The sequence below is a fragment of the Colobus angolensis genome, unplaced genomic scaffold (genome assembly GCF_000951035.1).
Source record: "Colobus angolensis palliatus isolate OR3802 unplaced genomic scaffold, Cang.pa_1.0 Scaffold197, whole genome shotgun sequence".
In the NCBI taxonomy this organism is placed as follows: domain Eukaryota; kingdom Metazoa; phylum Chordata; class Mammalia; order Primates; family Cercopithecidae; genus Colobus; species Colobus angolensis.
The window spans coordinates 4,266,938-4,279,075 of NW_012115121.1; the positions used below are offsets into that span (position 1 = coordinate 4,266,938).

General features: G+C 44.8%; 1 protein-coding gene across 1 annotated transcript in view; it reads left to right on the forward strand.

The window, feature by feature from the left end:
• Window positions 1-12,138, forward strand: part of FERMT1 (fermitin family member 1) — a 53,194-nt gene that overhangs the window by 36,400 nt on the left and 4,656 nt on the right. The window contains exons 10-13 of the mRNA XM_011941008.1: window positions 4,061-4,185; window positions 5,264-5,370; window positions 7,989-8,210; window positions 9,425-9,549. Of these exons, the coding sequence (XP_011796398.1) occupies window positions 4,061-4,185; window positions 5,264-5,370; window positions 7,989-8,210; window positions 9,425-9,549 (579 nt within the window). The remainder of the gene's footprint in view (window positions 1-4,060; window positions 4,186-5,263; window positions 5,371-7,988; window positions 8,211-9,424; window positions 9,550-12,138) is intronic.

Below are 12,138 nucleotides of genomic sequence, written 5' to 3' on the forward strand. Positions count from 1 at the left end.
GCAAGGCCCCATCTCAAAAAAAAAAAAAAAAAAAAAAAAAAAAAAGGAAGGGGGTGGGGGGGGGAGGGGAGGGAAAAGAAAAAGGAAGAAGGAAGGAAGGAAATAGAAATGAAAAAAAGAAAATACATAAAAAATAAGTGTTTCAAATTGATGACCTTTCTGTGATGATATGTGGCCATCAGTAGTAAGACTCTTGATGTTTTCAAAATAATAAACACAATCTCTCCTTTAAGAAAAAGTTACTATATAAAGTAAGTGAGAACGTAACTGGTTTTTGAAAGATTAATTCTGTACACACACTAAGGCTGTGAAGAGCCTTTTGAAAAGTTATTTGGAAATGTTTCTGTGGTTACATCCCTTCTGGGGAAGGGATGCTTAAAGGGTAGAAAGTTTCAGTTATGCAAGATAAATGAACTCTGAGCTGTGCATACTGGCTTACACCTGTAATCCCAGCTACTCAGGAGGCTGAGGCAAGAGGATCACTTGAGGCCAGGAGTTTAAGACCAGCCTGGGCAACATAATGAGAAAATTTTTTTTTTTTTTTTGAGTCTCGCTCTGTCACCCAGGCTGGAGTGCAGTGGCACAATCTCATCTCACTGCAAGCTCCGCCTCCTGGGTTCACACCATTCTCCTGCCTCAGCCTCCCAAGTAGCTGGGCCTACAGGCGCCTGCCACTGCATCTGGCTAATTTTTTGTACTTTTAGTAGAGATAGGGTTTCACCATGTTAGCCAGGATGGTCTCAATCTCCTGACCTCGTGATCCACCTGCCTCAGCCTCCCAAAATGCTGGGATTACAGGCATGAGCCACCACGCCCGGCCTATAATAAAATTTTAAAAGATAAGTAAGTTCTAGGTATCTACTGTACTGCATAGGGCAATTTACTAAACAGGTAGATCTTATGTTAAGTGTTCTTATCACAAAAAAGAAGAAGAAGAAAGGAAGTGGGAGGAAACTTAGAGCCATGTTGGCTGTCTATGGTCTTAATGGTGGTGATGGTTTTACAAGTGTATGCTTATTCCCAAACTCATCAAGATACACACAGTAAGTATGTACAACTCTTTATATGACAATCACACCTCAATACAGTATTTGTTTTGTTTTTTTTTTAATCTGCACACTTTTAAAACTTGGAGACAGAACTTTCCTGTGTTAAATATTATCCAAATTAATAGTTCTGGCTGAGCATGGTGGCTCATACCTGTAATCCCAGCACTTTGGGAGGCCGAGGAGGGTGGATCATTTGAGGTCAGGAGATCGAGACCAGCCTGGCCAACATGTTGAAACCTGTCTCTACTCAAACTACAAAAATTAGCCACGTGGTAGTGGTGTGCGCCTGTTATCCCAGCTACTGGGGAGGCTGAGGCAGGAGAATCACTTGAGCCTGGGAAGGGGAGGTTGCAGTGAGCCAAGATTGTACCACTGCACTCCATCTAGTCTGGGCAACAGAGTGAAGCCCTGTCTCAAAAAAAAAAAAAAAGAAAATTTCTAATGAGAGCCTGTCTCGCTCGTTCTTAAGCACATCATTCACCACCCAGCATCTCCTCCATTCCCCATTCCCCTACCCTGCCCAGGCTTTGATGCATAGAACAGCAGCAATGATTAGCTTTGTTAACGTGTGAGAAGCATCCTGAAAGATGAACCAAACTTCCAGGCAGGAGACAGGAGGAGGAATTTGAGATCGCTTGATACTCTTAAGGTCCAGGTAAAACAGAGAAGTAGGGCCTCATTCTTAAGCCTAAAGAGAAATATGTAGCTGCCCAAGATTAAACCAAGACCTTATTACCTATATCTTTTGGTTAAAGGTTGTATCTTTATTATTCTGAAAATACTATTCATTTTGGAGAATCTGAGTATTAAACAACCTTCTAAATATATTCCTTAGAACTGCTAGGGCATGGAGGCTCACCCCTGTAATCCTAGCACTTTGGGAGACCGAGGCAGGTGGATCACTTGAGCTCAGGAGTTCAAGACCAGTCTGGCCAACATGATGAAACCCCGGCACTACTAAAAATACAAAAATTAGCCGGCCATGGTGGTATACGCCTGTAGTCCCAGCTACCCAGGAGACTGAGGCGTGAGGATCACTTGAACCCAGGAGAAGGAAGCTGCAGTGAGCCGAGATCATACCACTGCACTCCAGCCCGGGTGACAGAGCAAGGCCCCATCTCAAAAAAAAAAAAAAAAAAAGAACTATCTTAACTACAGCCCACAACATGATAAATACTAGTTTTTTGTTGTCGTTGTTGTTACTTGTTTTTTGTTTTTTTTTTTGAGATGGAGTCTTGCTCTGTCACCCAGGCTGGTGCGCAGTGGCACAATCTCGGCTCACTGCAGCCTCCACCTCCTGGATTCAAGTGATCCTCATGCCTCAGCCTCCTGGGTAGCTGGGACTACAGGCTCATGCCCCCACAGCTGGCTCATTTTTGTATTTTTAGTAGAGCCAGGGTTTCATCATGTTGGCCAGACTGGTCTCAAACTCCTGAGCTCAAGTGATCCACCTGCCTCGGCCCCCCAAAGTGCTGGGATTACAGGCACGAGCCACCACACCCAGCAAATAAATGCTATTTTAATACAGTGTTTTTTCTTAATCCTGGAAATGTTAACTTCATAAAATGTTTTTTGAAATTATTTTATAACTTGTACGTAATATTTTTCTGTAATACACTGAGGGGATTTTGTTGGGTTTTTAAATTTTATTTATTTAGTTTTTAGAAACAAGTCCTCACTCTGTCACCCAGTGTGATCATAGCTTACTGCAGCCTCAACCTCCCAGGCTTAAGCAATCCTCCCATGAAGCTGGGACTATAGACACACCACCACGTCTGGCTAATTTTTCTTTTTTTGTACAGATGTGATCTTGCTGTGTTGCCCAGGCTGGTCCTGAACTCCTGACCTCAGGCAATTCTCTCACTTCAGCTTCCCAAAGTGCTGAGGTGATGACACTGCACCCGACATATACTTTTTTTTCTTTTTTTTTTAATGTGCACCTTCTTTCATATCTTTGTGTTAAGGATAACATATGTTTAGCTAAAGAAAGACTAGTACTGACTTGTTAAAAAAAATTGCCCCAAATTATGTATGAATGGTTCCTCTCTTCTCCAAGAGGAACACCAAGGTTCCTCTCTTCTCTCATTCTTGATGCAGAAACCCACCCCTCTGGCATGAGATACCCTGACCTGCCCCCAAGGCTGGATTTCTTCCACGGAACCGCATACTAATAATTTCTTTTCTCTGCCTATCTCCAACCCCTATCCTCCCCCTAATTCATTCTCACATTTCCTATTTTGAATGACCCAACCTTTAGGCCTGTCATTGGCACCACCAACCTTGTCTAGTCCACTGTATAAAGTTTTCTGGCCCCAACAGATACCAATACCACTGTTGGATACCTTCCCCCAAAACTTTTTAATAACAGTAGAGTCTATATTGACTAGCTGTAGATGTCGCTGATTTCCGTGGCTCACTGAGAATTCTCTCATAGTTTCTCTTGAGAGTCAAGAGGAAACTACAGAAAATGCTGCTCATGTTTGTATCTGACTTGTGTGTATGATAACTTGAAGCTTGGGCTGTCCATACGGACAGCTTTTTCAAATGCCAAAAGTATGCCGAGATTCCAAATGTCACCAGATTCATGTCAGTTTCTCACATACACCATCACAGTTTAGCACTTCAGTTGCATCAGGCGCTGTGATAAGCTCTTCATGTAAATGACCTCATTCTGTCCTCACAAAAGCCCTGGGTTCCCAGACTACAGCTGTCCCCATCACACAGAGGCAGTGCATGCAGCCCAGGTAAGTGCAGGATCTTTCCCAGGGCACACGTGTAGACAGTAGCAGAGCCAGGTGTGGCCCCAGGTGGAGCCTTGGTGTTAAAGCCTACATCTCATATCGGCATTTCATTTCTAGTAATTAGAAATTAGCAACTTGAAAATTATTTTTGAAAAAACAAAGTGTGTTTTGTTTGACAGGACCTCCAGAGCATCTGATCTGCTTGAAATTTGCGATGTGGCCTACATTTCTGGATGGTGGTTTAAACATTTACTATCCTTTAATTTGCAGGCCCAAGAAGTTACTACTAAAAGCTTTCAAACAATATTGGTTTGTCTTTAAAGACACATCCATAGCCTACTTTAAAAATAAGGAACTTGAACAAGGAGAACCAGTAGAAAAACTAAATCTTAGAGGTAAGAGTACCCTATATCTTGCTGTGGCTCATCATAAGTCAGGGCAGACGCGGTGGCTCAAACCTGTAATCCCACCACTTTGGAAGGCCGAGGCAGGCAGATTATCTGAGGTCAGGAGTTCAAGACCAGCCTGGCCAACATGGTGAAACCCCATCTCTATTAAAACTACAAAAATTAGACAGGTGTAGTGGCGCATGTCTGTAGTCCCAGCTACTTGGGAGGCTGAGGCAGAAGAATCACTTGAACCCAGGAGGCGAAGGTTGCAGTGAGCCGAGATCATGCCACTGCACTCCAGCCTGGGTGATAGAGTGAGACTCAGTCTCAAAAAAAAAAAAAAAAAAAAAGGAGCAGATTAAAGGCAGGGTTCCTACACAATGAGGCACAGTTTACTTCTGGAGGAACCACCATAACCATGTCACTGTTTTCCAAATGACAGCCTGGCTGCAGCTGCTCTTCAGAGCATAGGCCTTGAATGCAGTCTAGTAAACATGGTTATTTGCATTTTGCTGTTCCATCTTTCTCAGTGTGTCCAGAGTTTATGACGTGGTGGTAATTCATCTCCAAGAGTATAGCACATGAGGTGCTGCAAGATCCTGAAAAGCCGTCTGTATTCCAGAACAGTTATATTTAATTCAGTGTCACTTTAATGCCTATTCTAATTTCTGAAGGTCACTGTGAGCATCCTGATAACCATCTATTAATTGAAATATTTAATTAACCAGTACACTCAACTCTCATTATTGTGGCAATCAGAGAATTCCTTCTGCTTTGATTTAAAGTTCATATACATAATTTTTTCTATGAGTTTGGAGAGCCAACATTAACCTGAAAATGAACTAAATTGACTTTTTGATTTCAGAAAACCATAAAAGAAAAGCATTTTTCTTTATCTATGTTAATTGTTCATAAGATTTATCTAGTTATCCATTAATTAAAGTTATCAGCTTGCTCCTCCATTTTTCAAAACAGAACCAAATCTGAGGGGCTTATATTCAAAGTCTTTATTTCAGATACACACCTGGTGTTTATCTAACAGATGCCTCAGAACTCAGTTTTTTCCCTGATCTTTGTCCTTCAGGCTGCGAAGTTGTGCCCGATGTAAATGTAGCAGGGAGAAAATTTGGAATCAAGTTACTAATCCCTGTTGCCGATGGTATGAATGAAATGTATTTGAGATGTGACCATGTGAGTAAAACCCCAAGAATGTTAAGTCACTTCACCTCTACTAAGCCTAAGAGCAAAACCTAAAAATGTTTTCACAAATTTAGAGCACTATTGTGTCAGTCAGCTATTGCTTTGTAACAAACAATCACAATGTAACAAAATCACAATGACATTCAACAGTAAACATTCGCCATGCAGTGGCTCATGCCTGTAATCTCAGCACTTTGAGAGGCCAAGGCGGGCAGATCACCTGTGGTCAGGAGTTCGAGACCAGCCTGGCCAACATGGTGAAACCCCATCTCTACTAAAAATACAAAAATTAGCCGGGCGTGGTGGTGGATGCCTGTAATCCCAGCTACTTGGGAGGCTGAGGCAGGAGAATTGCTTGAACCTGGGAGGCAGAGGTTGCAGTGGTAGCCGGGTATGGCAGCACACATCTGTAGTCCCAGCTGCTTGGGAGGCTGAGGCAGGAGAATCACTTGAACCCAGGATGCAGAGTTTGCAGTGAGCCAAGATGGCACCACTACACTCCAGCCTGGGTGACAGAGCGAGACTCTGTCCCCCCCCAAAAAATAAAAACAATAAACATTGTTTTCTGAAAGATGTGCTGAAAGGTAGGCTGGGGATTGGATGATCCAGGGTGGTGTCAGCTTGTCATATGGGTTTGGAGACACAGATTTGGCAGGACTGCACCTCTGGTTGAGCTGATTTTATTTATTGTGGGTCCCAGGCTGCCTGGGGAAAATCTCCTCTTGATGAGGGCAGAAGTGAGAGGGCACATGGCAACACATGCACCTCCTAAAGCTTAGGCGTGAAGTTGGCACACTGTCACTTCCACCCACATTCCATTGGCCAAAGCAGATGACATGACTAGCCGGCAGTCAAGGGATGGGAATTGCACTGTCCCTGGTGGGAGGAACTGTTAAATTATATAGCGAAGGTTGTGGATGGCAGTGCAGGTGTGTATTAGTCCATTCTCACATTGCTATTAAGAACTAACTGAGACTGGGAGAGAAAAGAGGTTTAATTGAGTCCTAGTTCCACAGGCTATACAGGAGGCATGGCTGGGGATGCCTCAGGAAACTTACAATCTTAGCGGAAGGTGAAGGGGAAGCAAGCACATCTTCACATTGTGACAGGAGAGGGAGAGAGTGAAGGGGAAAGTGCCACACACTTTTAAGCCATCAGATCTCACGAGAACTCACTCAATATCACGAGAACAGCAAGAGGTAAATCCGCCCCCATGATCCAATCACTTCCCACCAGGTCCCTCCCGCAAAACTGAGAATTACAATTCAACAGGAGATTTGGGTAGGGACACAGAACCAAACCGTATCAGCGGCAGTAAAGATTGAGGCCAGTAATTCAGTGTTCCTCACCCACTGTCGCACTGAAGAACGCCCGTCTTTAACTGCATCCCCTGCACTTCTGAGGACCACTCCTGTTTGCTCCCTGAAGTCAGAAATAAAACACAGACATTAAACAACAATAGAAGCCACCACTGACTTGTTAAGATCCCATAACGGCCATGATTCTAACCTTAGACTCTAACCTTAGAGTTAGAGTCTTTACCAAGGACAGACAAGGGTACAAATAATACAGGAAATCAGCTAATTTTTTTCATCATTTTCTTTTGTCATAGAGATCAGATGTGATATGAAAATGGAAATACATATCAAGGAAAGCTCTCTGATAGTTTACAGTTTCACCACCTATCTGTGCCCCATGGCACTTCTTTGTGTCCTTGGATCTTTTCTTTTCTTTTTTTTTTTTTTTTTTTGAGACGGAGTCTCGCTCTGAAACCAGGCTGGAGTGCAGTGGTGCGATCTCGGCTCACTGCAACCTCCGCCTCCTGGGTTCAAGCGATTCTCCTGACTCAGCCTCTCGAGTAGCTGGGACTACAAGTGCCCACCACTACACCCGGCTAATTTTTTGTACTTTTTAGCGGTGACGGGGTTTCACCATGTTAACCACGATGGTCGTGATCCACCTGCCTTGGCCTCCCAAAGTGCTGGAATTACAAGTGTAAGCCACCACACCCAGCATTTTTTGTTTTGTTTTGTTTTGTTTTGAAGACAAACTATTGTTCTGTCGCCCAGGCTTGAGTGCATTGGTGCAATCTCTGCTAACTGCAACCTCCATCCCCTGAGTTCAAGGGATTCTCCTGCTTCAGCCTCCTGAGTAGCTGGGATTACAGGCATCTGCCACTATGCACAGCTAATTTTTGTATTTTTAGTAGACACAGGGTTTCACCATGTTGGCCAGGCTGGTCTCAAACTCCTGACCTCAAGTGATCCACCCACCTCAGCTTCCCAGAGTGCTGGGATTAGAGGCATGAACCACTGCACCCGGCCCTTGGATCATCTTTAAATGCAAAATTCCCTGCATGCAATTTATCAAAGTTGACATTCCTATCCTCTAGCCTCCCAGCATCTAGAAACTCAATGCAGGACTCAAAAGCTACTGTCAGGTGTTACATTAGGTGATGAGCAGTCACTCAAAACGTGTGCCACTTCACATCTTGCTTGGAAGGTGATGGTTTTGCAATGTAACAGGGAAGAAAGCCCAAGTCCCCCTCTGTGTGCAGCAGGGGGCTTTGCACTTGAGCTTGCTTCTCAACCTTCTGCTGTTTGCTGCAGGAGAATCAATATGCCCAATGGATGGCTGCCTGCATGTTGGCATCGAAGGGCAAAACCATGGCAGACAGCTCCTACCAGCCAGAGGTCCTCAACATCCTTTCCTTTCTGAGGATGAAAAACAGGAACTCTGCATCTCAGGTGGCTTCCAGTCTCAAAAACATGGATATGAACCCAGAATGTTTTGTGTCACCACGGTGTGCAAAAAAACACAAATCTAAACAGGTACTGTTAATCGTGTTAGGGCAATTGTTTGCAGTAAATTCTTTATGCAAACAAAATAAAAGGAGGATTTCCGGCTGGGCATGGTGGCTTACGCCTGTAATCTCAGCACTTGGGAGGCCAAGGTGGGTGGATCACTTAAAGTCAGGAGTTCGAGACCAGCCTGGCCAACATGGTAAAATCTCTTCTATACTGAACATACAAAATTAGTCAGATGTGGTGGTGCACACCTGTAATCCCAGCTACTTGGAAGGCTAAGGCAGGAGAATTGCTCTAGCCCAGGAGGTGGAGGCTGCAGTGAGCTGAGATTACACCACTGCACTCTAGCCAGGGTGACAAAGCAAGACTCTGTCTCCAAAAAAAAAGGAGTAATTCCATCTGATTAAGAGTATCATCATAAAAAAAATCAATTGATGGTGAAATTTGACTATGTCCTGAATATTAGATGATGTTATGAAATTATTGTTAATTTTGTTAGAGGTGACTGTATTGCTGACTAAACACGCAGGTATTCCCAGATTGAACTTAATGCTTTAGTTCTCACAAATTAATAATTAAAATTATGCTTCTATAGGAGTGGGTTAAAAGTTGCACAGATGAGCTGATTCATGTAGAACCATTGTCTGTGGCCACTCTGCAGACCTCAGAAAGAGGGACGCCAGAGCTCTCCAACTGCACCAACTCTAGAAGTTTATGTGTCGGGTGATCATTTTCCTGCTTCTCCCAGTGATTGTTGTATCTTGTAGAAAAAGAGAGAGAGCCGGGCGCGGTGGCTCAAGCCTGTAATCCCAGCACTTTGGGAGGCCGAGACGGGCGGATCACGAGGTCAGGAAATCGAGACCATCCTGGCTAACACGGTGAAACCCCATCTCTACTAAAAATACAAAAAACTATCCGGGCGAGGTGGCGGGCGCCTGTAGTCCCAGCTACTCCGGAGGCTGAGGCAGGAGAATGGCGTAAACCCAGGAGGTGGAGCTTGCAGTGAGCTGAGATCCGGCCACAGCACTCCAGTCCGGGCGACAGAGCAAGACTCCATCTCAAAAAAAAAAAAAAGAAAGAAAGAAAAAGAGAGAGAACGAATGGATGAGAATGGATTGTCTTTGTAGAGCCGCGGTCGGGTCTTGAGTGTATTGTTCTTAGGGGGGATCCGGAGCTAACAGGGTGATTACAGAGCAGCCGGTGCCTGTGAGGAGAGGTTGATGTCTGTCTCTGTTCAGCTGGCTGCCCGGATCCTGGAGGCGCACCAGAACGTGGCCCAGATGCCCCTGGTCGAAGCCAAGTTGCGGTTCATCCAGGCATGGCAGTCACTGCCTGAGTTCGGCCTCACCTACTACCTTGTCAGGTGATTACAATGTTCACTTGTTTCTCACGCTTTCCATTCAATTTTAAGTGGCTTTTGGGGAGCCCCAGTTTTCTCATTTAGTGTAGAATATAGAACGCTTTTTATTTGAGAATATTGCCCTTTTACAAATAGCCCTGATACTTTGGGCTGCTCATAAACATTTTCCATACCTTCTAAGTGCCAACACCCCTGAAACTCAGCTAGATGTGGGAAAGGAAATTTTAAAAGGAGGTTCTTTTAGGATAACTACATTTCCAAAACCAGACGGTAAACATCACATATTGATTTTATGAAATCTGTAACTTCTTTTCTTTTTCTTTTTCCCAAGAAATCAGGATTGGGGGTGTCTCACTTTGCCGCCCAGGCTGGTCTCGAACTCCTGATCTCAAGCAGTCCTCCCACCTCAGCCTCCCAAAGTGCTGAGTTTACAGGCATGAGCCACCACACCTGGCTGTGACTTTCTTTCATGTCAGCTTTCTCATTTTGTGTCTCATACTGGTGTGGCTTTGCAGAATTTTTAGGTTTTTAGAGAGGCCCCAGCAAGCTCTGTGTTATTTCTACCCAGCTTTATCAGGTAGCAACCCTGTTCCCCCCGGTCTCTGAAGATTTCTGGATCTGAAGGATGCATACGAGGCCCATCTATTGCCCCCAGGAAGATAGCTTAAGTGACTTGTCCAAGTTCACCCCCTAGTCCAGGGCACACCTTGGCATAATGTGTCCTCATTTGTTATCCCTGCCCAGCACTATGGCTCTGCCCCACTGTATACAATGGATGGTTTCCCAAAACATATCCACAAGCATGTGTGTAAATCAGATTACATTTTTCAGTTCAGTAAAGAAGACTGATGCTTAAGCAAAATCTACACCCAATCCTGCAGTACAGCAAATACCGTGACTTTCTCGTCTTATAATCTGGGGGTGGGAAAAGTGGTTTCTATTTTTAAGTGCTGACAGTTTTTGTTTTCTTGGCCCTTTCCAAAGACTCCATTTCTCCATTACTTCTAACAGGGGAGTCTATTCAGAATTTCCAGCCAGGTATGGCGGCTCACACCTGTAATTCTAGCACTTTAGGAGGCCAAAGTGAGCGGATTGCCTGAGCTCAAGAGTTCAAGACCACCCTGGGCAACAAGGCGAAACCCCATCTCTACTAAAAACACAAACAAATTAGCTGGGTGTGGTGGTGTGCAGCTGTAGTCCCAGCTACTCAGGAGGCTGAGGCACTAGAATTACTTGAACCTGGGAGGTGGAGGCTGCAGTAAGCTGAGATCATGCCACTGTACTCCAGCCTAGGTGACACAGTGAGACTGTCTCTAAAACAAAAACAAAACGACAAAAGAAAATGGACTTTCCTATTCACTGAAATCTCTCATTTAACATCAGTCCCCAACGTTTGTCCCAAACAAGCAACTCCTTCTGCTTTACTTACTCCAACAAAGGAGTGAGGAAGGGCAGAGTTGTACTGGATCCCCACTGTGTGTGTGCATACATGTCCATGTGCAGACACACACACACAGACACACACACACACACACACACACACCCCTACCTGTAACCCTGAAGTCAAGCCCGCATAGTGAAAACCACAAAAATACTTGAACTGACCAGGCCCAGCTTTCAGCCGCACCTCTGCCTCTGCTAGCTCTATGGCCTGGGCATTTTTGTTACCCTCCCCAAGCCTCAGCTTCTCTGTGTGTTCATTGGGCATTCCGAACGTACTGTGTTGAGAGAATCCAGTGCAGCCTGCAAGCAAAGTGCCTGATATGTGGTAGAGCGTGGTGTGGGCCTGAACAAGTTTCTGGTGACAACTCCTCCTTTACCAGCTATTTCCCCTCTGCCCCCCCCCCCTCTATCTCTAACACCTGTTCATGGAGGTGAGGCTTTGAGGCAGCGGCCCCGGGTATGGCAAAGATCTGCTTTTTCCAAGGCCAGAGTCAAAGGCTGGAGCAGCCCTGCTATGTATAAGATGGCTGGCAGAATCAGGATCTGCCGATACCTGAGAAACCTAGGTCTTTGCTTCACCGCTCCCTGGATAATGGAGAGCAGCCCAGGGAATTCCCATAGGTTAGAGAGAAGCAGGTGGAGTAAGAAGTGGGTTACCTTCTGATATTAAGCATTAGGTGGTGAAATGAAGGAAAAAAGTGGAGTAAATTTTAATCAAGGGTGACATGCAGAAGATAAGAATGATGTGAAAAGTGACATATTCAGCTAGGATTTTTTTTTTTAATTATGCTTTTCTGTCTCCTACAACATCAATTTTCACATCAGTATCCCCTTCTTGCATCCCCCTCCAGCTGCCGTCCCCATTCACTGCCCTACTTTACAGTAAAACTTCTTGAATGTATTGTACTTACCCACTACCTCCAATTCCTTTCTTCCATTCTCTCAATCATGGCTCACTATAACCTCAAACTCCTGGGCTCATGTGATCCTCTCACCTCAGCCTCCCAAGTAGCTGTGACTTGTGAGCCACCACACCTAGCTAACTTTCTTTCAGGAGATGGGATCTCACTGTGTTACCCAGGCTGCTCTCAATCTCTCGGCCTCAAGTAATCCTGTTGCCTCGGCCTCCCAGAGTGCTGGGATTTCAGG